Source organism: Camelus bactrianus, chromosome 17 (genome assembly GCF_048773025.1).
Source record: "Camelus bactrianus isolate YW-2024 breed Bactrian camel chromosome 17, ASM4877302v1, whole genome shotgun sequence".
Classification (NCBI taxonomy): domain Eukaryota; kingdom Metazoa; phylum Chordata; class Mammalia; order Artiodactyla; family Camelidae; genus Camelus; species Camelus bactrianus.
In genome coordinates, this window is record NC_133555.1 from 2,793,247 (window position 1) to 2,819,009 (window position 25,763).

General features: G+C 58.0%; 2 protein-coding genes across 3 annotated transcripts; one reads left to right on the forward strand and one right to left on the reverse strand.

The window, feature by feature from the left end:
• Window positions 1-1,815: 1,815 nt before the first annotated feature.
• CHCHD4 (coiled-coil-helix-coiled-coil-helix domain containing 4) lies at window positions 1,816-10,241 on the reverse strand. The gene is made up of 3 exons (XM_074344258.1): window positions 10,043-10,241; window positions 3,712-3,810; window positions 1,816-2,950 (listed from the first exon to the last, which is right to left on the reverse strand). Exons 1-3 carry the CDS (start codon window positions 10,062-10,064, stop codon window positions 2,655-2,657), a joined length of 417 nt encoding a protein of 138 aa, XP_074200359.1. The 5' UTR covers window positions 10,065-10,241; the 3' UTR covers window positions 1,816-2,654.
• A 119-nt stretch (window positions 10,242-10,360) lies between these two features.
• TMEM43 (transmembrane protein 43) lies at window positions 10,361-25,309 on the forward strand. Of its 2 annotated transcripts, none has more exons than XM_074344256.1 (12): window positions 10,361-10,586; window positions 14,670-14,819; window positions 15,510-15,644; window positions 16,097-16,191; window positions 16,950-16,999; window positions 17,261-17,330; window positions 18,081-18,151; window positions 19,012-19,133; window positions 19,329-19,403; window positions 19,762-19,863; window positions 21,473-21,590; window positions 23,539-25,309. In XM_074344256.1, exons 1-12 carry the CDS (start codon window positions 10,575-10,577, stop codon window positions 23,739-23,741), a joined length of 1,203 nt encoding a protein of 400 aa, XP_074200357.1. In that variant the 5' UTR covers window positions 10,361-10,574; the 3' UTR covers window positions 23,742-25,309. The 2 variants fall into 2 exon arrangements, with proteins under 2 accessions (XP_074200357.1, XP_074200358.1); XM_074344257.1 differs by lacking the exon at window positions 10,361-10,586 and adding an exon at window positions 13,732-13,873.
• Window positions 25,310-25,763: the final 454 nt, after the last annotated feature.

The window sequence follows — 25,763 nt, forward strand, 5'->3', positions numbered from 1 at the left end:
CAGAAAAATGTAGATTGGAAGTCTACACTAAATTATCAGCGACCTCTGGAAGACTCAGAGAATAGGAATGAGGACGAGGGGGAGGTCAACTTGATCAACGTCTTTTTAAACAGCTTTTCCTATCAGCCTTGATTTTAAGCTGGGGGTTCTGATGACAGCTGAGCCTTATGCGGCCCCCACGTGGGACAGGGCAGAGCTGGCTCTGAACCTCCACTGACGTCAGGTCACTAGAAGGGGTTCAACACTGGGTTTAGCTTGTGTGTTTCTGCTTTTCGTTGTGGAACATTTCACACGCGTAGGCAAGTGGAGTAACTCAAGTCCCAGCTCAAAGCTGCCCGACTCTTTTTCTTCACACCCTAATTTGATGAACTGAGTCCTGTTCCTCCACTTTTCAGGTGAACAAAGGAGAAGTCCGTCTACTTACCACACGGACGACAGGTGTTTTCCAAAGCACACTCCGGGCCCCCAGGGGATCCTGAACGTTACCTGTGAAACTGTCCAGACACGCATGACTTCTCTTTGGTTCTTCCAGGTGAGTGAGGAACCTTGTTTTTACATCTGGCCCAGTTTCTCGTGCTGAGACGTTACGGGTTACTGAAATGTTACTATTAAGTTAAAATCTGTGTAGGCCCAGAACTTACTGAGGACCGAGGCACCTGGCTGAGGCGCCGCACTTGCCTGCATCACAGAATAACCAGACACCAAATACCGGGCAGCCGGCACTTCCAAGTCAGTGTGATGCTCAAGCTGCCGTCCGCTGTGCCAGGTCACCCGGGCGTCTCTCTTTATCTCTTGAGCCTGTTGAAGGTTGTTGTTGTTTTTAATTGAGTGGAGCTGATTTGCAATCTTGTGCTTCTGGTGTACAGCACAGTGGTTCAGATATACAAAGGGTTTTTAGCTTATAAAGATACTTGGCAGTTTAGAACTGAATCGTCTGAGGGGAGGGTAGAGCTCAGGGGTGGAGCACGTGCTTAGCACGCATGAGGCCCGGGGTTCCATCCCCAGCGCCTCCACTATATAAATAAATAAATAAATAGCTCCCCCTGCCCCATGAATCAGTCAGCCCCCTGGTGCTGAAGCACAGTCTGTACCCACCTCCGCCACTCATGCAGTGGCGCTTTCTTATCCTCAAAAGTGGGAAAGAATGGAGTCTTTTGTCTCACCAAGCGGACTGGGGCAAGGACAGTTTAGAGATCTCCGCTCTGAGGGCGGCCACGGCTGGAAGAAAACGGTCTGCCCTGAGACCCCAGTGCCATTGTGCACACACCCCCACTGTTCCTCCCACTTTCTAGTGAGTACCGAGCCCTGGCTGGACTGTAGCCTCCCACAGGCAGGGGCCAGACGGGTCGCTTTCCCGTGTCCCTGGGACACAGACTGCAGAGGTTCCCTGGGTGCATCGAATGAAGGGAATCCAGGACACAGTCACAGACCAGTGACACCTTAATCAAAACGTTTTCTGCAAAAGTATGTTTGTTAAACATGCAGGGCTCTGCATGCGGCTCAAAGAAGTCCCAGGGCTCCTCTGTGCATCATGGTCTCCTGCCCCCAAGCTTTGAAAAAGCACTCCCCTCCTCACACTGAGCTGTGCCTTCGGGCTTTGGGGGGCCGACACCTCACTCTTGGTGTGGAAGGGGCCTCCGGTGCTCTAGCCTCGGTGTCCCCCTCGTGAGTGTGTGCTGCGACCCACTCCCAACAGATACAACCCGGTAACACTGACAGCGATGTCTGGGCAAAGGCATCTGTTTGCTTCCTAAGATTGCAACACAATTTTAAGACTCACACTGATCTATCAGTATCTTCAAAGAAGAATTTCAATTGAATTTTTCATAATTTATATTTCCTTATATCAAACAAAAATTTTAATTAGTAAAAACAAAGAACACATTCAAAATCAAGTAAAAATTATGTTTTTCTTTTGACACCATTTCCTCTCTGGGCTGCTACTTCGGTAATAATTAGGTCCCACCTCTCAGGAACATTGCCTCTGAACAGGCCGAGACAGAGCCAGGGTGCACGCAGGCCCCAAACCAGGGCTTTTGGAATAACAAGAACAGCAAAAACCAGCCTTTCTTCACTTACACAGGGGTTCGCGCAGAGGGACCAGAGCTCTGCTTTCCAAACTAGAAAACCTGGAGCTCAAGGCCAAACTGGAAGCCACGACCTGTCAGAAACGAAGCACAGTGCTTCCTCAGACACCAGCGTGTGGTCCTCCGGCCTCTTCCAGCAGGGGCGGCCCCGCTCCAACACTTTTAAAGGAAAATGTTTTGTTTCTATTTCACTTCCCAATGGGGTAGAAAAATCTACTAAAAGGGATACAATGTCTGAATAAATCAGCTCACTCACAAGAGACACTGCCAGATAATTTTTGGTTGCTGAGATTATTCAGCACATTATTTCAAAGTGGCAAAATTCAGGATAATCTGAGAAGAGAATTCCAAAGGGGTTCATGTGAGACACACACACATACAAGCCCATCTTTTCAGTGTACAGGTCAAGGGGCCAAGACCCCGATCATCACAATAAGTTACTTTGTACATCACAGTGCACGGAACAGCAGCGGGAAAGACACTTTCTTGGACAGTGACCGAAAGGCATTTCGCAAGAGGTTCATGTCCCTCAGAAGGAGGGCTGGCACCCCGAGCCTCGGGCCTTCATTAGCTAGACCCCTCCTCTTCTTTGGTCGCGGTGGCCTCAGTGGCGGCTGCTTCCTCTGCAGGAGCCGCCGGCTTCTCCTCCTCATCCTCCTCCTCCTGCGGGTAGAGGTCTGGGTACTTCTGCATGCACTCCTGCATGGCCCGGAACTGGTCCACACAGTCCGAGCCCTTCACGTCCTCCGTGCTGTAGTGGAAGCAGGAGAAGGCCGACTTGAACTGCTCCCCGCAGGGGCCACTGGCCATGCCCCCCAGGCACGGGCAGTTCCAGTTGATGTCCCCGTTAGGCAGGATCAGCCCTGGAGCAGGAAGACGGGCAGGGAAACATGAGAGATGCTGTCTACGGCTTCAGAAGAAGCAACACCCAGTGCCGTCCTCACAGGCTGTCAGGAGGTGCAGAAACGGCAGCCCCACGCACTGCGGCCCGGCAGAACTCGCCCGTGGGCCTGCCTCTCCCTCTGCGTCGGGCTCAAACCCGGCACAAACCTGCATCCCCGGCTCAGGTGTGGAGAAGTCACCAGCGGTGACTTCCTCCACGCACAGCACTGGTCTGGGTTCTGGCCGCCTCCCAGTGCCAAGGCCGTGCCCGCGCTCCAGGAGCTGCGGGCTGAGCAGGGGGCTGAGTCCTGCCACTGGAAAGTGGCCCCTCTCTCTCGAGGGAGATTTCCACGCAAGGTGCCTGCAGGGAGCTCACCCCTCGGAGTCAGGTGCGCCTCTTACGGGCCTGCCTGCCAAGAGTCTGGGCACGTGGCAGCGTTCAGTCTGGAACTGCACTCAGCAGGGGGCCTGTCACCTGTACCAGAAACTGCAGGAATCCACTGACACTCCCCCAGAATGTGGTCACTAGGCAGCACCCGACCCGCTTGTCAGTGCAAATACTTAGAAGAAAAAGAGGCAGATGAAGGGAGGAGCTCCTAAGTTCGGGTCTGAGGGCCAGGGAAGTGTGTGGGAGCGAGGGCTGGAGAGCCCACAGCCCTCACACCTCTGAGGGAGATGCGCTCGCCGTCCCGGAAACCCAGCCTTGACCAGGACGGCGGGCTCCTCCCGGGGCGGCACTCACCGTGCTCCTCGTATGGGTCGTTGGGGTCATCAGCCACCAGCTCTGCGCTGCTTGGAGTTTCATGGTCTTCTTTGGTCACAAATATGATTCGATCCTTCCCTAGTATTTGGAGAGCAGAGGGAGAAATGTTTCACCCAGGAGCTGTGAGTCAGCCCTGAACCCACGCAGCCATGGAAGCCCCATCTGAAGGTGCATCTCACACGAGGAGGCCTCCTGGATGGACCTGGAGATGGTCCCACTGAGTGAAGTAAGTCAAACAGAGAAAGACAAATATCATACGGTATCACTTATATGTGGAATCTAAAAAAATGACACAAAAGAACTTATTTACAAAACAGAAACAGACTCTCAGACGCAGAAAACTAACGTACAGTCACCAGGGGGAAGAGGGGAATGGAGGGATAAACTGGGAGTTGGGACTTGCAGACACACTGCTGTATGTAAACCAGAGAGACAGCAGGCCCTCCTGGACAGCACAGGGAGCTGTATTCAATACCTCGTAATGGCCTATGATGAAAAGAGAATATGAAAAGGAATATATATACGTACAACTATGTTGTACACCAAAAAGCAACACAACATTGTAAACCGACTACGTTTCAATTAAAAAAAATAAAGACGAAATAATATATAATAAAGCAACAAACAAACAAAAATAAAGTCAACCCGCTGGAAACAGCGAGGCCAGCACTTCACCTGTTGGGCCCATGGCTCTCCCCCGACACCCTGCAGCTGACAACACTCACCTGACCTCGCCTCCCTAAAACCCATGCCCTTCAGCTGCCCACACAGTCCCGGCGGATGGGGCTGGCCCATTCCTGCCATCCTGCCACTCCCGCCAGGAGGCTGCAGGAGCCCCATTTCCCGCCATGGGTCTGAGGCTCCGGGGATGACCAACTCGAGCACACAGGGCCCAAATTTGAACCCAGCTCTGTCTCCCACGGCCACGCCGTGGAGATCCTTGTACACGGCCACATGGCCCCAGCACAGCCCCACTCCCCACCTGCAATAGGAGTGACAAGAGCGCTGTCCTGGGCGCCTACGTGCTCGGGCACGAGTAAATGTCTTGGACAACAGATCCTGACCCAGTCCCGGCGCCAGGAAGCCTGGACTCTAGGGACCGTCTGCTGCGAGAACGATGGAGCTTCCTTCCCAGCCCCTGGGTGACCAGCAGGGGAAGGGCAGGGACAAATTCAGCTGCCCTGGTGCCCACGTGCGCTGGCCCGGGACTCGGGGACCATGGCAGCACTTTGCTTCAGCAGGCTCCTCAGGCACTGTCCAAGGACAGGGCCGTCGTCAGTGGCCTGGTGGGGGCCGAGCGGCCTGCAGAAACGTCTCCCAGAGCTCCACGTTTGTTGGATTGGCCCACATTTCTCTGTTTGCACTTTCTATCTAGGAAATTCTGGTCACAGGGGCGGATGCTAAGGTTTGGGTCCACACTGGGCTGGAGCATTTAAGGAAGAGGCTCGGGGAAAACGCAGGGTGACAGCAAAGACCAGAGAGACACACCAGCCAAGGGGACAGAGAGAAGGCACCTGGGTGCTCTCCCCTCCCCACACGTGTGGGTGACAGTGACGATTGCGAGCCCCAGCACCAGACTGCCAGCCCAGCACCATCTCAGACAAGGCGGCCAGGGCCAGCTCAGGAGCCCGAAGACCTAGGTAATTCCAGCCAGCGGTCAGCACCTGGGAAAGCAGTCTGCAAAAGTGCTAAATGCTAAGCAGAATAAATAAGCTGACACAGACTTCTCAACTCAGCTCTGACAGTTTTGTTTACCCAGCCAGGCTCGGCCCAGTGGGGAGGCCGGTTCCCAGCCCAGAGGCCAGGGGTCCAGGCCTGGCTGGGTACAGGAGGCACCCGTGGGCCGTGTGAGGCAGAGACCCAGCCTCGCCCAACAGAAGCAGAATCAAGCTCTCTGCACGTCCACGCCGCGGACGGGTTCCCGGGTGACTGATGCACAACCAGGCCGGGAACCACACGGCAGTGCCGACAAGCGGGCCAGCCAGCCAGCCAGACTGGAAGTCTCGTTACACTTCTCAGGAATTTCTCTAGAGAAACAAAATATAAAATGCTGGTTTTCACTTCCAAGATGACCTAAAAAAGTTGATGTGAGCATATGCAGAAAGATGTGGATAACCACCAGATGCCCTCTCAGAGTCCCAAATCAGGACTGAATGACCACCACTGGCGGCAGGAGGAAAGGGCGGGGTAGGACCCCACTGCTAGCCAGCGAGGGCCGACGGCTTCCCAGTCACCCAGCGAGGGCGCCTCGGTCAGAGATGGGTCCTGAACGCCTGTGGCCGTCACACGGGGCACGGAGACAGTAACCTGAAGGGACCCCCCCCGCTGGCCCAGAAGCATGTTCTCCACGCAAGGGGCAATTCAGTGTTCAGTCCAGCATCCTCTACCGGATGGAATTAATGTGGCAAACTGAAGCATGTTGGAATTCAGCCCATTCATCTGTCTGGTTTTAGAGTCAGTGCAGACCACAGCCTACTGTTAGCCACATACCTAAGAGCAGGTTTAAAACAAAGAGAAACAGAACAAAAATACCTGACAGCAGGTTTCTTAGATATTTACATAAAAGTAATACAAGAAAAATTTAAAAATGAATACAAGAATATTTTTCTCAAATTCAGGAAGCTGTGATTCCCTGATGCTGGACTCACCTATAGGAGAATCAACCTTTTTAAAAAGCCTGGAATGAATCCCATTTTGAGGGCTCCACCCCCCTGACTTAAGCACCTCTCAAGGGCCCCACCTACTACCATTCACTCTTGGGGTTAGGGTTTCAGCACATGGATTTTAGGGGACACATTCATATCACAGCAATGGGAAAATAAGGTCTCCTTGGTGACTTGGCTGTGCCTTCTGGGCAGGGACTCATCTTTGCATCCCCAACCCTGGTACCCAGATGGTACTCGTGTTTGTTGAATGGACAAATAATAGCAAGGACTCAAAACCATCTGTCGGGAGAACACAAGCCCCGCCCTGGGCCTGCGGTGTAGGCCGGCTTTGGGAGACCGGGCTCCCGGGGCCATCGCCTTCCCGGAGCCCTGGGACTGGGGTCCACACACAACTGTGCGACTGCAGGCGCCCACCAGCTCAGCCTCCGTGGCTCCACACTCAGCGCAAGGATCAAGAGACTCAAACACAGGAGATGAAGTGAGTTTCTGTTCTCATCTGAAATTCCACACAAAACACAGTAACTTTTTAAATGGCATCAAATGACAAATATAAAATCACCTGCGAGAGATACTCAGAGGCTGGAGATGTCAGTAAGTGTCGGAAGTGGGAAACTGACGGAGCAGTGCTCTTGCTTCAGTGACTGGAGAAAGCTGCCCCAAAGAGCCGCGGGAGGGGAGTCAGCTAGGACACGAGCGGGGCCCACCCGGACCCCGGGAAGGACTGGGGGTCGGAGGCCCCAGGACCCTCTGAAAGCAGGGCTTCAGGGTGGGGCTGAGGGTAGAAGGACTGACCGAGCAGTTAGACACCAAGACACCCCCGTTCTGGGGTTTTACTCTGAGCAGCCATCCTGAATGCCTGTCTTTCTCTCACCCGCCCACCATCCAATCTGGTTGACTCTGCCTTCAAGCACGTCGGGAAAGACCTGCATCCCTCACTTCCATGACCCCATCTCCCACTGCTGGCTCCCTCCATCCCAGCATCCCCTTGCTTTTACTTGACCGTGCTGTGCACACAACGACCTCCGGGCCTTTGCACAGGCTGCCCTGTCCTCCGGGCACACAATCCCTCAGATACCCTCTCAGCCCCTCTCACCTGACTTCATGCCTCCTGCCCGGATGCCATCTTCCTTCATCGCTCCCCATCACCCTGAACCTGCTTTGTCTCCAAGGTGCTATTTTTCACCTAACATATTTACCACCTGTCTCCCCCACTGAAATGTCAGCCTCTTGGGGGCAAGGATTTGTCTGTTCCACTCAAAGCAATATCCCCAGAGTCTAGAACAGCACCCAAGACAGAGTGGGTAAGCAGTGTTTACTGAAAAGTGGAGAACGTGAACTCTGGATCAGGCTATGAAGATCCCAGCCCCAGCAGAGGGCGAGAAGACAGAGCAGTTACCACCATGACGTAGGTTAGAGAAAAACCCCGTGGATGGATGGTCTCACTTCCCCCAGAACCCGTGTGGGTCTTTACATCAGAATTCTCAGCACATCCAACCCAGAAGGGGTGCCCCTGCTTCCACCTGCGCCCCCGCCGTGTGCTTAGGGGCTGGCACATCACAGATGCTCAATAAATGTTGGTTGACTGAACAGGAGAGAGCAGGCTCAGCATTAGAAAAGGAGGAACAAAAGACAGGAACAGTGCGGCCCAAGTCCACCCTGGGGAACACCTTGAACGCCAAGCTAAGGCCTTTCAACTGCAGGCTGGGTGGGCGGGGCCCTGAAGTCAGCGTGCACAGGCTCAGAACAGCGGGCAGGATAAAGGTGCTCGGTGCCGGGGGAGTGGCCCATCTCACGCTCTGAGCTTGGTGCAGGAAGACAGGGAGTCACATGATAAAAATCAAGCAGGTAATTTCAGAGTTTAGGATGTGAAAGACACCAAGGGCCAGGACAGACCTCTCTGAGGTGACATGTGAGCTGAATCCTAAAGGCTGAGGAGCAGCCAGGGGAAGAGCTGGAGGAAAGGTGTGCCAGGCCAAGGGAACCGAGGAGGCCGGCGTGGCTGCGCAGTGAGCGGAGGTCAGAGACCAGCTGGGCCCCAGGAGGCCTGTGAGGCAGGGGCTCCATCACATAAGCCCTTATAGGGGAAGGAGTTCGGGATCCTTTCTCAAAGACCCACGGGAAGCATAAAGAATCGGTGGACAGAAAGGCAAGAAATTAGTGGCCTGGGGGCAGTGACATGGATAAAAACTAGGGAGGGCCGAAAAGTGAGTGCTTTCATTTCTCCTCCCCAAACGGAAACAGATCTTTGACCCAGGAAAAGATAAGGATCTACGGTTTGGTGGTGGACAAACACGTGCCTCTGCTTCCCAGAGAACCTGCGAGTCCTACAAATCTTCAAGGACAAGGAGGGCTGTATTTATGTCACAGCCTCATTAGACCCAGAGGCTCCAAAACATTTGCTAAATGAAGAAGGAAATTACAAACAAAAGCCCTGCTGTCTAGCACAGTGGGGAAGGCAGAGGACTTCTGCTCCTGGCAGAGTTCAGTATCAGTGGAGATGTCAGTGAGCATGAGGGCTTCCTGACCCAGGGAGGGAGGGTTCCCGGAGAACGGGGTACTGGGGGGAAGGCTCAGAGCATTTTAGGTTGAGCTGCTCTCCTAACTGAAGCATGGCCGTTCGGGAAGTCATCTCCTTCTCTGGGCTTCAGATTCCCTGAATTAACTGAGGGAGCTGGACTATAAGGAATCTCTGGATGGGTTCCAACTCTCTCTGGAGCTTTGCAGTCCCAGGTGAACACCATCCCCGACACCTGGCACAGAGAAGGCGCTTCAGGACTATCTGCTGAGTAAATGAAGACCAGCTTCCCATTTTACAAGACTGGACTCTGGGGCCTGGAGGGGTTGGGTGGCAGCTCGGTGTGGGTTTGTGGTGGTGTGTGCCAAGGCCCCGGGGCCTCAGCCTGGAGCCTTCCGAGGCCTCCGAGAAAGGTAACAAGAGAGAGGGAGACGGTGGGTGGAACCCAACTTTGTTTTCTTTTCTGCGGGGTTGTCTTCCCAGCCGAGGGCTCCCTGGAGTCCACTGGGTACCAGTGGCACCTGGGCAGCTCTGGAATCAGACTGCGGGGCTCCAACCCCAGCTCCACACTTGCCTGCAGCGTGGCTTTAGCCAATTCACCTGTGTGTCTCGGTTTACTCTCCAGAGACGAACAAGGGCTGACTTAGGCGAGATGGAAGGGACAGGCCACACCAGCTCCCAGAGCAGGGCCTGGGCCGTCCCCGCGGGTGGAACTCCCACCCCAGCACAGCGCCAAGCGAGGGGCGACTTTCCGGGAGAGTGCAAGGCGGCGCAAACCGGAACACGTGGTGTGGGGTAAGCGCCACAGTAATAATTAAAATCAGTAAATTCCCCGTTACGAGCCGGGGCCACGCGCTCGCATCTCCCTGGCCCCAGGCCTGGTTTACGAGCTCCCCCACGTGCTGGTCCCTCCGAGGTCCGGGTTCGAGCCTCACGGTGACCTTGGACAGCCGCGCTCCTCCCCGGGCCTCGACTTTCCTATCGGCAACGCGGGGATGGCGGCCCCGTCTCGGGGGTCCCGAGGCGGGTCCTCCCGCCGGCAGTGGGGTCGCGGGGTCCGGGGGACTGCACAGACCGCGGGCCCCCTGCAGGCCCTCATAGGCCGCCTCCGCGCAGCCCGCCGCCCTACCTTCCTGCCGGCAGTAGGCCATGGTGCAGCCCGGCGCTCCGACCTCGCGGCGATCGCTGCGGCGGCCTCCCGCGGTGACCTCTCCCGACAGGGCGGGCGGCTAGGAGGCCCGCGCGCACCCGCCCCCTCTAGGCCTGCCCGCCGCGCGCCTGCCTCAGCGGTCCTAGCCCGGCCTTCTCAGCCGGGAACTACATTTCCCAGCAGGCCGCGCGCCGCTCGGCACCTCCCGAGGCAGCAGGAACTACATTTCCCAGAATGGCTTGCTGCGCAGGCGCATCAGTGAGGTACCGATGGGCTGCAACTTTCGGAGAGAGCGCCTGACTCCGGACTACATCTCCCGGGGGACCTTGGGGCGCGGCGAGCAGGAGATGAAAAGCGGCGGCGGGTGGGGCGGGAGCTCTGGCCGCCTTCTGAGCTCTGGGCTTCGCGCGGGTTCGCGGCTCCGGGCCGGCGAGAGGCCGCGGGACTGCGCTTCGGCTGTAAACCGCTTTCGGAGCTAAGCGAGCGAGGCGGACGGCGAGCCGGTCCCAACATGGCCGCAAACGTGAGTGTCTCCTGGTCCCCGGCCACACCCAGGCCTCCCCATCCCCTGGGCTCCTCTCCCGCAGGCCCGCGGCGGCCCGATGCCCGGCTGACCTTCCCCGTGCGGCCGCCCGGTCTCCCACTCACGCCCGCGTCCGGGCCCTCCGGCGGCTTAGCTGCCTGCTCGTCTCTCTCGGCGCGTCCGGACCCCGCTGTCCGCGTTCCTTGGTCCACCTCCTCCTCGGGTCGCGCGGTTGTGGGGACGGGGACTGGGGGGTGTGGCTCCCAGCCTCGGGACTGGTTTGTGCGCGCCTCCTCGCAGCCCCTCCTTTCGTCCCCACTCCCGCCTGGGCTCTTGGGGTTCTCACAGTTGCGGACTTTGAGGGCTGGACGGGACCTCAGAGAGGGGGCCAGTCCGCGGGAGCGGTGGGGCAGCGGGTACCGCTCCGGTGGTAGAGCCACGCGCTGTCCGGGAGGCAGTGGCCTCCCCGCTCTCCGGGGTATGTACACCGACGCTGTGATGCTGCAGAGGGGGCGCTGACTGGGTTGGGAGCAGAGGAGTTAGGATGACGGTGAGAGAGAGCAGTTCCCTACTGGCGGGCCCCTGGTCTTCCTAGCACGTATTTGGCTGGAGAGCCCCTGGCTGAACGTGGTGCCCTTGGAAAGGCTGCTGTTTCTTCTCCCTTAAGCCAGCCTGTCTCAGGAACCTTTCTATTTAAGCCCAGCATCACTCAACAAACGGAGCAGCACCTCTTGCCAGGGTGCTGGGTGTGGGAGAGGCCGGTGACTCACCGCACCCCTCCCGTGTGAAAGTGCTTCTGGGGCCAGCTGGGAGCCCTGCCAGTCCCACACACTCCCTCCCTCCCGCTTTGGGGGAGTGCCCTGGCCGCTCTCCCATGGCCTGCTGCACCCTCTTTCCAGGCTCCTCCTCTGTCCCCAAGCATCATCTCTGCCTCCCACACCCCCTGAGAAGGCAGGCTTTGTGTCACCCATGGCCCTGGCACGCTCTGCCTGGATTGGAGTTGTTTGGGAGGCCCAAAAGCCTCAAATGGAGCACCTAGAAAAGCCTCAGAGGTGGTCGTGAGACCTGGGGTCTGCGTGGGGAGAAGGCAGTCAGACCGGCCTGCGCCCACACCTCCACTGCCATATTTTACAGATGGGGAATCTCCCCCCAGGGAAGGCGCTTGCCAAATCTCACAGCCAGCCTGGCAGGCTGTGTCAGGGGATGGTGGCAGGCTTGGGAATCAGGTTTACCTGCTGGCAAATCCAAATTCTTCCTCAGTTGCTGTGTGCCCATCACCTCTTGGTGTTTATGTTTCCTTGTGGGATCAGTTACTGTGAAGTTGAAGGGAGACTGTGCCTAGCACAGTGCCTGGTGCATAGTAGGTGAAAAAAAAAAAAAAAAAAAGAATTTACCTTCACAGCCCTGGTGAGTAGAGGCCACTTTGGGTATGTTGGGTCCTGACCTTTGCCAAGGCACGTAGATGAATTTGGGTGTCCTCTGGTGTCGAACCTTTGTTGAGTCACCCAACAGCGGGGCACCTTCTTCCTTCCGTTCAAGGCTATCTTTGAGCCCCTTATCTTGATGTTGGCTCCTCGGTGTGTGCTGAGAGGAGACCCCCGAGGAAGCCAGGCCTTCCCACCCCCGAGTTGGGGGCAGCGAGACTGGCTTCTTTTCCTGTCCTGCCTGCAGGAGGCTCCCATGTTCAACTCCCATTACAGCCCAAGAAGTGAGGAACGCAGTCCAGAGCAAGTGGTAGGACAGTGGCCTCCAGTCGGCCTGGATTTGAATCCTGAGTCCCCTCTTAGAGGCTGTGTGATCTGGACTGGTGATGTAACTGCTGAGCATCTGTTTTCTCATCTGTGAAATGGGGTCATGATAGTGTCTACTTCCTTGGGCTTATCCGTGACTAGCCTGTGATAGACCAGGGTGTTTGTCATTGTCATCATTATGATCGTTGATGGTCATCTACCTGCCTACAGCAAATTGCTCCACTAATGTTTCCAAATGGCATGGAAAGTGAAGACCATTTCTGAACGCAATGGACAACTGGTCCCTGGCAGGCCTGGGCTGGTGGCATTCGGGCACAGTCAGAGAACATGGCACCAGCCTGTTCAAACAGAAACTGACTGGAATCTCCTCCAACCCCCCAGTGCCAGGACGGGCTAGCTCACCCTGAGTGCTTCTCCAGGAACCACTGAGATCTTTGTGGCTTTTGTCAGCCCAGCCCAGCCTTGGTGTCCATGACAGAGAAAGCTGGTGACATTCCCACCAGCCAGCACAGGCCTCGGCACTGAGCGTCCAGTGATCACGTCCTCTGATTCTCGTCACCACCTGTGTCCTGGATTGCTGGCCCTACTCATCAGTGAGGAAGTGGGCACAGAGGGCTGAAACTGCTTGCCCACGGTCTCCTGGCTGTTGTGTAGCAGGTCCCACGTTCGCACCCAGTCTTTGGCTCCACAGCAGCACTCAGGATCGGCAGTGGACACGCTCTAAAGCGTGCTTCTGTTACCGGCCAGACAAGGCCCGACCCGCTGACTGGAGTTTGTGGCCTACCGTGGTCTACCTATCCATGCCCAGCCCCCTTCCCTCTCCCCACGCCCCCCACAACCCGGCCAGAGCGGATAGGCAGCCGTTCCCCCAGAACCACTTCCTACTTCCCCACCACTGCCCAGACGGTTCCCCCTGCTGGGGATGCCCTCACCGCTGGGTCTGCCTGAGTCCCACTCAAATGCCCCCTCCTCCAGGGAGCCTTCTTGACCCCCAGCTGGAAGGGGTCACTCCTTTAGCACCGGACCTGCCCCTCTCACCAGGCACTCAGGAACGCCAAGCCCTGTTTGTGGCTGTGACTTGATGGCCCTAAAGCCACTCACCCCTACAATCTCACCCCTGCAAGGCCTGGCACTGTCCTTGAGCAGCTCAGCCACTATTTGTTGAGCTGAATTAAAAATGTATCTTTGGTAACCTATTTGTAAAACAGTTTGCTGGTTTCTTAAAAAACATACATCTTCCCTATGATCCATGAGTTCCACTCCTGGGAACCCAATGCCTGAGGGAAATGAAAGCACATATCTCTGTGAAGACTTTGTTGACGAAAATTCAATTAACAATCAAGTTCAGAAGGAAAAAAGGGTATTTTATTTGCACCAAACAGGATTATAACCCTGGAGGCAGACTCTCAGAAGCTCTGAGAACTGTTGCACCTGCTGGAAGTTGAAGGCACGGTCGTACATTTTCCAGTCGAAGGGTCGTGCACAAAGTGACGCACTGATGTTGTACATAAAGTTTCCCAAGGACACACAGGCCAGGTGGGCAGGCACAAAGCGAGCAGCAAGTCACCATGAGCCCTACAGGGCTGGGAAAGAACGCTATTCTTTTATGAAGTCACATCGCTAGAATCAGAAAAAAAGGAGAAAAAAAAAGAACTTTACAGTCGAGCAGGCACTCCCATCTTTGAGGAGGTCTGGTCACTGTGTGATGCAGACGCCCACTGCAGGTTAGGGAGGGAGGGAGGGAGGAAGGGAGGGAGGAGGCCCAGACGGACTGAGAGGATTTTATGTTTAAATGTTCTTGTCCTGTCTTCAAATGCACATGTTATTTCACCAGCTTGCACATGAGTGTTTGTAGAAGTTGTTCATATTAGCTCGGAACTGGAAACAAGCACAGTATCCATCTATCCACCGCTGAGTGAGCCAGCACATGGGTGTGTGGTGGACGGAACACTACTCAGCCATAAAAAGGAGTGGAGTGCTGACACACAGCACAGAGGACCCTCAGAAACACTGCTGAGTCAGAGGGTCTGGACAGAAGGAGTTCATGCTGTGTGGTGATTCCATTCATGTCAGGGTCTAGAGGAGTGATACAGATACAAATAGTTGTTACCTCTGGGCCGGGGTGAGAGGGGAGTGTTGGCAGGAAAGGGGCACAAGGACGCTTTCTGGGTGACAGCTGGGGCATGCACCCGTCAGAACTGAACACTTGATGTCTGTGCATTTTTAACATGTATAGTTAAAATCAATAAAAACCTAGTATAACTAAATAGTGAAATTCAGTTTATTTTTTAAAAAACAATTTCATTTTAGTTTTTTTAATGTCCTTTTTCAGTATTCCGGTCTGAGTACCAGGAAAGAACATGTCAGAGTAACGACCAAGCCCCAGCCAGGCTTCCTGGAGCGGCTGAGCGAGACCTGGGGTGGGATGTCCGTGGGGCTCATGACCTTCCTGCTCTCCTTCTACTTAATTTTCACCAATGAGGTAGGCTGTCTGGGGCCCCTGTGTGCAGAGTGAGAGTTGCTGCAGTTTGGAGGGCCACAGCTGTGAATCCAGGGGTTGGGTGTGGTGATAAGGGCCTAGATTTTGTGAGGGCGGGGCTGAATTAATCAGAGTGCTTTCTGTTGTGACTCATCTCACAACTGACACAAGCAAAGAAAGGGAATGGAATGGTTCACACACCTGAAATCCTGGAGGTAGCTTCAGGCATGGTTGGATCCAGGCGTTCATGCTGGGTCACCAGGAATATCCATTTCTCCACCTCTTGCCCATTTTTCTCTGTTGTGGATATTTCTTTGACAGGCTCTTCCTATGTGGTGGCAGAGTGGCCCAGCAACTCCAGGGTCACATCCAAGCAGCTTAGCAACCCCAGAGAAAAGAGGAACCATCTGTTTCTAAATCAATTTAGCAAAAGTCGCAGGGCGATCTCAGTGTCCTGGCTTGGGTCACAGTCCTCTCTCTGAACTACTCCCTGTGACTAGCAGACACAGATTCTGATTGGAGAGGCCTGGGTCATATGATTTAAATAGTGGAGCAGAAAAAGTGCATGGACTGAGAGGAGGGGAGGGCAGGGGTGCAGGGCAGGGATGCCTGCCTGGGAAAGCGGACGCCCTGGGCAGAGCACAGCTGAGTCCAGCCTGAGAGGCTGAAATCCTCGCTCCCCACTGCGCACAGGGAAGAGCATTGAAGACAGCAACCTCGCTGGCCGAGGGGCTCTCCCTGGTGGTGACCCCAGACAGCATCCACAGCGTGGCCCCGGAGAACGAGGGCAGGCTGGTGCACATCATCGGGGCCCTGCGGACGTCCAAGGTAGGCTTGGCGCTCACTGCGGGTATGGCCTGGTTGGGGATTTCGGAAGCGTGGCCCTTGGAGACGACACCCTGGGTGTGGTACCCACCCACCCCTGCAGCTGTGTGGACCCGTCACTCCTGAGTGTCAGCATCTCTCTCTGTTGAGTGGGGAGAATAATTGTAACAATGCTGAGGCCAGTACTTAAGGTCGGGCGGGACTCTGTAGCCACAGTCCCTGGAGCCCGGCCTGAGCTTCACAGAGAGGTGCTTGGACAGTGACGGTGGGTGTGTGCGTCCAGGGCAAGGTCTCCGCCGCGCCCTTGGGTTCCTGGCCGAGCAGCCCCGGACTTCTTCCTGCCGTCCTACTCTGCACCTGCTTCTCCTCCAGCCCAGCTTCCCCTGAGCTGGGCGTTCTGGGCTGATGTGAATCTTGTCCTTTATTTTTCTTGGTTTGCTTGATTCTTTTTGAAGCTCTTGTCCGATCCAAACTACGGGGTCCACCTTCCGGCTGTGAAGCTGCGGCGGCAGGTGGAGATGTACCAGTGGGTGGAAACCGAGGAGTCCGGGTGAGGCGCCGGGCGAAGAGTCAGCGGGGGGTGAAGGAGCTGCGGGTGTTGGGTGAGGTGCAGGTGGCTTTCATTTTGACACTTCTGAAACTTAAAGTCTTCCTACTGGAGAAATATCAAATTATCCTCTCATTGTTAGCTGATGGCCTTTTGTTTGGAGGTGGCGGGAACCTGCTGCAGGGCGGCTCCGAGAAGAAGGCGGGCCTGATTAGCTCCCTGCCGGGGAAATTACCCACGGCTGCCCCAGCTCATGGCGTGGCTGGTCTCGTGTTTTGGTTCCATCTTCTCTCCCATGAGGGAAGGAGGCAGAGGTGGCCTCCTGGGATACACCCTATGCGCCTGAACGGGAGCCCCAGGCAGACTGTCATCGGCCAGCCTGGGATCACCTGAGCTGAGCCCTGTGGACTGAGTGCGGGTGGAGAGGTTGGTGGTGGAGCCAGGGGCATCCACAGGGCTGACCCGGAGCAGAGGGGCAGGCAGATGACAGCCCACAGGCGGGGCTGGGACCCTGGTGTCAGCCAGGGGAGACCGGTTTCAACTCAGGATGAGAAAGCTCTTTTTTTCCAGTGAGGGCCTTCAAGGGCGGGAGCTGGCTGTTTGCCAGGAAGACCCTGTCCCTGGGCTGGTGCAGACCAAGCCTGCCTACCTGGGGAGCCTGACCTGGGAGCCCCAAGGTTGCTTCCAGCTGGAGATGCTTAGAGATGGGAATGCCTCGGGAGTAATGGGCTGACTCCGGGCTGCCTGTGCTTTCCCCGCAGGGAGTACACCGAGGACGGGCAGGTGAAGACAGAGAGGAGGTACTCCTACAGTGAGTACCGGGCCCCGTCCCCCGCTGGGCACCTCCCTGCACACCTGTGGTCTCTGTCCTTAGCAGGCGTCGGGATCTCTGGGTGCTGGTCCTCTGCACCCTGCTCTCCCGTCTGTCCCTCGAGGCTCCAGGAGCTGCCTTTTTGGCCCTCGAGTGGTCACAGGCTTAGATAAGAGAACGGGGGTAGGGAGTGGGCAGTGGGCCTCAGACCTGTGGCCAGTTTTACCTTGGTTTCTGCATTGTTCCTTCTCTCTGCAACAGACACTGAATGGAGATCGGACATTATCAACAGCAGAAACTTTGACCGAGAGATTGGCCACAAAAACCCCAGGTGAGAGCTGGGTCCCCAGGCCTGTGCATAGCCTTGGCTGCCACTGGCAGGTTCCCAGCCTCGGCTTCCTCATCTGAGCAGTGGGATCGAGTTACTGCTGTCTCATGAGCTGATGGAAATGTGGGACTGGGGTCCGAGGTCAGCTCCTGTGCTGGGCCCAGGAACACAGAGGCCAAACCCGACTCCCCTGGCCCCAGGCGACCTCCCTCAAACTGTCACAGGGATGAGGCTGGACTGGTGCCTGGAGGGGTTGTCAGCGGTCGGGGTGGGTGGGAGGATAGTGAGCAGGGGCTCTCAGGAGGCAGCAGCACCTGACCTGGGCCTTGTAGGGTCTGGCAGAGGAAGGTTAGCTCTGGGGTCGGGAGGGGGTGGTGAAACAGGTGTGACAGGCGAGCCAGAGTGTGCAGTGCCTGCGGTGACCAGCTGAGTTGTGTCAGTAACGCCTTGAATGCTCACAGTGGGGCTGGGATGTGGCCTGAGGCAGGGAAGGGGCAGTGAGGGTGTGCAGTCCATGGAAGGGCCGGCTGGTGGGCAGGGTGGGACAGGCTGGGAGGAGTCCAGGCAAGAGGGTGTGAGGTTCTGGGGAACAGAGGCAGGAGGAGGGTTCTCCGCCTGGGGAGAGGGTGAGCCGGTGGCAGAGATGAGATTTCTGCGGGGCTGGGCTGGACTGGACCTGCAGGAGCCTGTTGGGTGGGGACCCAGACACCCCACCTGGCGCCCCCTTTCACCAGTGGCCCCCCTCTCCCACAGTGCGATGGCCGTGGAGTCATTCACCGCAACAGCCCCCTTCGTCCAAATCGGCAGGTTTTTCCTCTCGGCAGGTGAGTCTCGGGACCCTTCAGATGAGCCAGCTCCGGCCCAGAGCCGTGTGCGTCCACTCAGTCGGGGCCCCAGCACTCGGCCCTCAGGTGGTTAGAGGCATCCCCCGCCCCTGCCCTGGGCACAGGGCCAGGGGGGAGGTGCGTCCTCAGGAGATGGGGACCCGTGGAGGACGCCCCACCAGGGCCAGTTCCCCTGGAACCTGTTCGGGGAAGCAGCTGTCAAGCACCGCGACCCCGTCAGGCCGCCACGCTGGTGCCTGTGCTGACCAGGCAGGGCGGAGAGCCCTTCCTCCTCCACCTCTGAGCCCCGCCGGCACCAGCCCTGTGCCAGAGGGGCTGGTTCACCACAGGCCCCGCAGCACCCCCAGAGAGAGGCTTCCAGGGGGCAAGGCGGTATCACCGGCCGTGGAGACTCCTGGGGCTCTGTCCTGGGCCTGTGGGAGCGACGACACTCAGGGCACCGATAGCCGGGGAGGGAGGAGAGGCCGGGTGAGCCAGGGCCTGGCTTCTCTGCCGTCTGCTCTGCCGCTCAGCTGGTGCCAGCCAGGCCTGGACAGGGATGACCGGACCCGCGGTGGTGTGCCTGCAGGGCCAAGGCCCTTCCAGAGCCGTGGTCACTGACTGATGGGGAGAGGGGACGGGGAAGGCTTCCTGGAGCAGATGGAGACGAAGTGGGGCTGGCAGCGTGGAAGGACAGAGCCGGAGGAGGGAGACGCGTGCGGAAGCGATGGGTGGGGAGCTAGGGGAGCTGGCCGCAGGGCTGGGTCCCGTGAGGGCGGCGGGGAAGGCTGTCGGGCTGAGGGCTGCAGACAGGAGTGCCGCGCAGACACACCACTGCTTCCGAGCCCTGCTTCTCTCAGGCCTCATCGACAAGGTGGACAACTTCAAGCCACTGAGCCTGTCCAAGCTGGAGGACCCGCACGTGGACATCATCCGCCGAGGGGACTACTTCTACCACAGTGAAAACCCCAAGTATCCGGAGGTGCCTGGCGGGGTTTGGCGCTCAGATAGCGGAGTCCGGGCCCTGGAGTCCCGCCCCCAGGGACACGGGCTCAGAGCCTTGCTTCCCGCTCTGATGGGGCTGCCGGTGGGAAGAGGGCGCGATCGTGGGGGGTGGAGGGCACCGCGGGTCCAGGCTGAAGGCTCCCGCCTCCCTCTCCGCTTCTCCTCCTCCCAGGTCGGAGACCTGCGCGTCTCGTTTTCCTACGCGGGGCTGAGTGGTGATGACCCTGACCTGGGCCCAGCTCATGTGGTAAATGCTCCCTGGGCAGACTCACGGGGTCCCCTGGCCCCCCTGGGCTCAGACACAGGGACTGTGTGAGCGTGGGGGTCTGCTTGTGCCTGGTGAGAGCTCTTCCCAGCCCCCAGCGTTTGCTGTGGGAATCCTCGGTCCCGGGTTCCTGACCTCACGTGCCTCCTGCGGTTCCCAGCCCCGCCCTGCCCGACCCGCACTTGTGCCGGGTCCTCCCTGGATGGAGAGGGAGCCGCTGTGCCCTCCAGGCCGACGTGGAGGGAGAGGCTCGGGGGTCCGTGGGTCTCCCCGCTTGCTGCCTCGGGGGCACAGTGCAGGGGAGCTGGGCCCCTGGCTCTAAGCCTTACTCTCTGAGCAGGTCACTGTGATTGCCCGGCAGCGGGGTGACCAGCTGGTCCCCTACTCCACCAGGTCGGGGGACACCTTGCTTCTTCTGCACCACGGGGACTTCTCGGCAGAGGTGAGAGCCACTGCGCACCTGTGCTCTGCCCTCCGGTGGCCATGTCACCAGCTCCCAACACAGAGCACACCGGGCAGTGCGGCAGGGAACAGTGCTGGAAGGACTGAGGTGTCCCTGTGCGTGCGGGCCGTGCTCCCTGCGCAGGAGCGAGCAGGGAGGGGCAGGCCCCCCAGCGGGCTGGTGGGAGGGGAGGCAGAGGCTCGGAAGTAACAGTGATAGGAAACCTCCTGCGATGGCAGTCAGCGAGTGACATTTTTGCTGAGTCCCAAGTAAAGAGAAGGGGTCAGTCGGTCATTCTGGCAGGACGGGGCACCAGGACCATCACGCTGCCCTGCCCAGGGAGGTGAGAGGTGAGCGTTGGTTGGGGTGCAGGGCTTGCGCTGTGCTGTCCCAGGACTGGGGGTTGAGCACAGGCACCCCAGACGGTGGCCCCAGAGCGCCCTGGGCCCTTGTCCCATCTGTAAAATGGGGGTCACACCTCACCAAGCCCCACGGAGGGGTGTGACGGTGTGCTGGTTGGTTCTGTGCCCTCCTTGGAAGTCAGCCTCTCTTCTCCAGGCAGGAAACCCGTCTCTTTAACAGAAAAAGAGTTTTACATTGTTGATGAAACTGGTGTACCCCTGAAGGGACATTGTGAACCTGCCCTGAGTGGGGCTGTGGGACCTCTCAACCCGTGAGGGTCTGGGAGGCACAGGGGGCAGGTTGGGGCTTAGCTGTGACCTGTTGACCCGATTGTTGGCCCGCAGCCGCCCCCTCACTTAGGCCCTGGTGGTGCCGGGTTGTGCCTTTTGTGGCCTGGGTGTGATCGGGCTGTGGCCCAGGACCCAGTTACCAACTGCAGGGTGGGGCTGACCCCTCCCAGCCTGGCAGACCAGTTGTCACCCTCCCCCCAACCAAGGGAGTTTCTAGAATTAGGAGGCCCAGTCCAGGTGCGTTTTCCCTTCTGGGGCTCCAGCCTCCTGCAGGTTGGGCCTGTGTCTCAGAGCTGTCCCCCCCAGGAATCCCCAGGAGGGAAGGCAGTGACTGGAGCGGCAGGTGCTTCGTGACCACGCTGGGCCCCAGTGTAGTGTCGGGGGTCCCTGCCAAGGAGAAATGCCAGAGCCGCAGCGCCCCCCAAGGGGCACCAGCAGTTAGGTTTCCGGGGAGTGGAGACTGAGTGCCAGCATTTCAGCGCTGAGAGGACAGCCAGTGGGAGGGGACAGCAGTGGGGACGGAGTAGCAGGAGGGGAACAAGGAGAGCGGCGTCCCAGATGAAGCTGGGTACCACACACGAGGCAGTTCCCGTGGGCCCGGCCAGCACGCTCGGACATCAGCACCTCTGTAGGGTGGGGGACAGATGACCCCAGGAAGGTGCCGCTGCACATGGAGGGACAGGACAGCGGGCTGGTGGCTCTTGGAGGAGGTGGGCTGTGGTCTGAGGCGCCCCCACCTGACCGAGATCCCTTACCTTCTCTGCGGTGCAGGTGGACGAGGCCTGGGTGGGAGGCATGCCCTTCCCTCCCTTAGGTCTGCTCAGAAACACTGGCCCCTTCGGCACCTGCCCTGCCGACCGGGTAGGCTGGTGACCCTCCGACACGAGCCATGACGTCCGTCCCTGCTTATCCTGCAGGAGGTGTTCCGTCGAGAACAGAAGAGCAACTCCCTGAAGACGTGGGGCCTGCGGGCAGCAGGCTGGGTGGCTATGTTCGTGGGCCTCAACCTCATGACGCGGATCGTCTACGCCCTGGGTAGGTGAGGGGAGCTGGGTGCGGGCCTCCTCTGCTTCTCCCTGGCCTGAGGGGTGCTCTCTGGGGCAGAGGTTGGGCCCTCAGCCCGCCCCGTGTCCCCAGGGAGCAGAAGAGGCAGGACGCCTCCAGGCGCAGGCTGGCGGGTGCCAGCTCCTGAGGCCGTGGGTCTCCGCGCTCCGCCCACCCCCTCACCCCTTCACCCCACAGCTGACTAGCTGGCCTGTGCGGGGACCAGACCAGAACAGAGCTCGGGGGTCCTTTCCTGCCCAGCTTCAGTTACCTGGCACCTAATGCGCAGTTTTGTGAAATGTTTGGCAGATAGGAAGCACTTGGAAAAGGTTGAGCTTCGTCCAAACCCTGGGCTAGACTCGGGACAGCCTCCGGCAAGTCCAGCGCACAGTGGGGAGTGTCCCAGGCAGCTCGCGGGGCTGGCCTTCAGCCCGCTGGAGCCCAGTCATTGCCCAAGTGGCCCAGCCTGGCTCAGGACCGGGCACCCAGGGTGACCAGTGCTGGGCTGGCAGGTGGGGCTTCTCTGGGATGCTCTGTGCCAGACTCTGCCCCCACCCCGTCGGATGGTTCTGTCCAGCCATCTCTGGCCAGGAGCCCCCTTTCCAGCTGGGGAATCTGGCTGCAGTGCGCCCCAGACCGTCGGGGCTCACCGTACAGACGGGAAACTGAGATGCAGGGAGGGGACGGCATGTCCTTTCTTGGACAGCTGACCACCTTGGGCACAACTGGGAAAAAATGTGAAGACTCTCCTGTCTTTGCACTGAGCCCATCGTGGCTGTGACCTTGGACAGGCCGTTCCCCTCTCAGAGCCTCAGTGCCCCCATCATCAGGGTGAGGGGGTTTGGTCCGTCTCAGAAGGCCCTCCTGTGAACCTCCAACAGCCTCTGACCTGCTGATTCCCCGACACTAGAAGGCTGGGCCTCCAGACAGAGGCTCAGTGCAGGGAGGAGGGGGGTGGGGCGCAGAGCAGCCGTTCATGCCTCCCCTTGTGCACGGCACACTCACTGAGCGCCTGCTGTGTGCGGGACCCTGCTCCGGGCCCCGGAGGCCACGCAGCAGCAGGACAGACGAGGTCCCCGTCCTCTCTGGGCTTAGACAGTGGCGAAAGGCTGGGCTCTGCACGCAGCCTTGCGTTTAAATCCTGGCTCGGGCACTTTCTAGCTGTGAGGTTAACTCCTGGACCTCAGTGACCCCGTGGGTGAACCGAGGTTAATAGTAGTGGCAGCCTTACGGGGTGGGCAGGGTTGATGAGATGCACGGGCGCGTGGTCAGTGCCTAGGCATGGCCCCAGCTTGTCGGGGACACCGAATGGGGGCCGTGTGGGGCGAGACCAGGATAGGCCATGAGGCGGCCTGCGCGGGGCCTGCAGTCAGGGCGGGCACCAGGTGGGCCCTGCAAACCTGGTGGCGTCAGACCCCTGGCCCCTGTGGACACTTGCTCCAGAATGGTCGTTTGCAGGGGCCAGCGGCCAAGGTCAGGGTGATTCCAGAGGTTGATGGACCCGAGACCTAATGACTTAATGACTTAATCACGCAGGGCAGTGGCCTGCGGGCTCCTGGGGATGGGACAGCTCGGCTGTTGACCTCCTGCAGCCCTGCCGGGAGCGAGGGAACTGGCACCTCCAGAAAGGGCTGAGGGGCTGGAACAGGCCCCCGCCGGGTTTGGCCCGGCCTGCTCTGTGAGCCGGCAGTGGGTGGGCACCCTGGGTGTCTGTTCTGGCCCCACACGGGTCTCAGCACCCGAGGCCTAGGCAGCACGTCCACTCGCCGTCCTGGGCAGTGGCAGGCACAGCTCTTGACGGGGCTCCTCCTTGTGTGAACCCCCCCAGACCCCCAACCCAGGAGGCCATGTGCCCCCCACCACTCCCCCCGAACCTGGTCCAGCAGTCCTGCCACACTTGTGGGGCATGGGGGCCTCACCGCCTTTCTCTTTCCCGCAGTGGACTGGCTCCCTGTCCTCCGGGACCTGGTCAACATTGGCCTGAAGGCCTTTGCCTTCTGCGTGGCCACCTCGCTGACCCTGCTGACGGTGGCGGCCGGCTGGCTCTTCTACCGGCCCCTGTGGGCGCTCGGCCTCGGCTGCCTGGCCCTGCTGCCCATCGCCATCGCGCGGACGCGGGTGCCGGCCAAGAAGCTGGAGTGAGGCGCCCGGCCCCGACGCCGCCTGAGCTCGGGAGCCCGCCCCCCTCCTGACACACTCGGGCGGCTCCCAGGCCGGCGTCCGTCTGTCAGCACCTCCACGCCTTCTCTGGGCGGGCAGCTTTGGTGGCACGAGGGACTCCCGTCTGCAGCGCAACAAGCGTCCGCCCGTGCGCTTCCTCCCCTCCCCTTGGGTCTGTGTGGCCGCTCGCCGAGCTGGTGTCTGCACAGGTGGTGACACTCAGACCTGCCGCCTCACCTGCCTGGCGTCCTTGGAGACAGGGCAGTGGGGGCCAGACCTACCCTGCGCTTAGCACTTGACTGAGACGGGCGCCTGGGGCCGTGGGGAGGAGGACGGACGCTGCTGGGGCTTCGCGGGGCTGCCGCGGCTCGGTGGCATCTTCGGATGCAGCCGCCCCGAAGGCCCGCTCGCACTTCTCGTCATTGCACTTCCGTGTGGAGCTCCCCCACCTACCCTAAGACTGCGTGGTTACAAGTAAGATTGAAAAAACAAAACACCTGAGTGATTCACATGTGTTACAGGACATCACCCTTTAGATCTGTCCGCTGAAGTCAGTTCACAGCACAGAGCGCGCGGGGTGACGCACCTGGTGGAGACAAGCTGCTCTGTCAGTATTCTGTGTCCCTGGGAAGCTTTCAGGGCTCTGAAACCAGTGTTAGCAAAAGGCCCGCTTTCCCTCCGCGAGATGAGGGTCTCCACTTGGGGAGAAAGGTGTTTCATCCTCCGGCATCAAAACCCACCCTTTACTTGAAGATGATTGTGTTTTCCAGTTGGTTCTAGGTGGGCTCCCTCGTGGTGACCCCCCCCCACCCCGTCCACCAGATCAGGTGTCAAGGCTGCAAGTTGGGACGCTGTCCGGCTGGCTCCTTCCTCACGGGTGTGCTTCTGACACCAGCATCCGGGCCTCAGCTGGCCACTTGTGGGCGATGCGTTTCATGTGTTGAGTGTCCACAGCTTCACTTCTAAGTCAAGTCTATCCACGCGTAATTCGCGTGGTTTCTAAGTGTCCCAACTCCTCTCACACCGTTTGAAAGACACAGTATGTTGTAACCTTGATGTCGTCAAAGATTCTTTGTACGCCCTTCGTGTTTTTGCTGTAGGAACCAGTTGTGCCTTGCTGGGAGCGGCTGCTTCATGAATAAGTATTTGGTAGTTGAACTGGGCTCGGAACTTCTGAAACTAGAGATTAGCAATCTCTCTTGTCCTGGGGTATTTGCGGTATAAATTGAAATTTTTTGTGTTCAAAACAGCCAGCCCCAGGTATGAGCTATCTGGGTTTAAGGACTGAAATTGTATTCACTATTCCTTGTTACATGAGCAGTTTCATCTAATCTCTCAACTCTTAAAGATGCTTTGATGGCAAAATACAAAATCCTTATGTTTGTGTGATTTTTTTTCTAGTACAGATTTTAAATTACTGCCAATTTCAAGTATCCTCAAAGAACAAAATAATGTTAATATTTCAAGCCTTTCAAAAATCATCATGAAACTTGTATTCTTAGTATTTTTGATAAAAATTCAAAATAAATTTCTAAACATCTTTTGATAAAGGGATTTGCCATTATCCTTTTTTGCAGTCTCGCTGAAATTTCTATCTTAAAGAATTCAGCCATAGAATTTATTAAGAATCCTACTGAACTTTTAAAACTCGGTTCCAAATTGCTTTTAGTGGTTAAAATAGGTTTCAATTTTTTTTTAAAATGCAAGTCAGTATTCCTAGTACTTAGAACTCCTTTGTTTTGTGTGGCCTTAGAGTGAGGGGCTCACACTTCTCTGTCGGCAGGATGTGCTAGGAGACGGGGAGGGAGCCGGTGGGACCCAGTGCAGAGGCATCGTGGGCTTCGGGCTGGACACACCTGCGCTGTGGTCCCAGGTCTGCACTGACTGGCTGTGTGACACTGGGCAAGCTGGTGTTCCTTGCCTCGGCATTCTCGTCTGCGACTGGGGACAGTGCCTCTCTATCTCCAGTGTGGTGGTGAGGATTGCCTGGCACCTGCTGCGCGT

What these genes read in the sequence shown, in the direction of transcription:
- CHCHD4 (XM_074344258.1), bottom strand. Translation starts at nt 10,064, where the DNA reads ATGGCCTACTGCCGGCAGGAAG. An exon ending in GGCCTACTGCCGGCAGGAAG is followed by an intron (nt 3,811 to 10,042) that starts GTAGGGCGGCGG and finishes TCCAAATACTAG; the next exon opens with GGAAGGATCGAATCATATTT. An exon ending in CGACCCATACGAGGAGCACG is followed by an intron (nt 2,951 to 3,711) that starts GTGAGTGCCGCC and finishes TTCCTGCTCCAG; the next exon opens with GGCTGATCCTGCCTAACGGG.
- TMEM43 (XM_074344256.1), top strand. An exon ending in ATTGGCCACAAAAACCCCAG is followed by an intron (nt 17,331 to 18,080) that starts GTGAGAGCTGGG and finishes CCTCTCCCACAG; the next exon opens with TGCGATGGCCGTGGAGTCAT. An exon ending in AAAACCCCAAGTATCCGGAG is followed by an intron (nt 19,134 to 19,328) that starts GTGCCTGGCGGG and finishes TCCTCCTCCCAG; the next exon opens with GTCGGAGACCTGCGCGTCTC.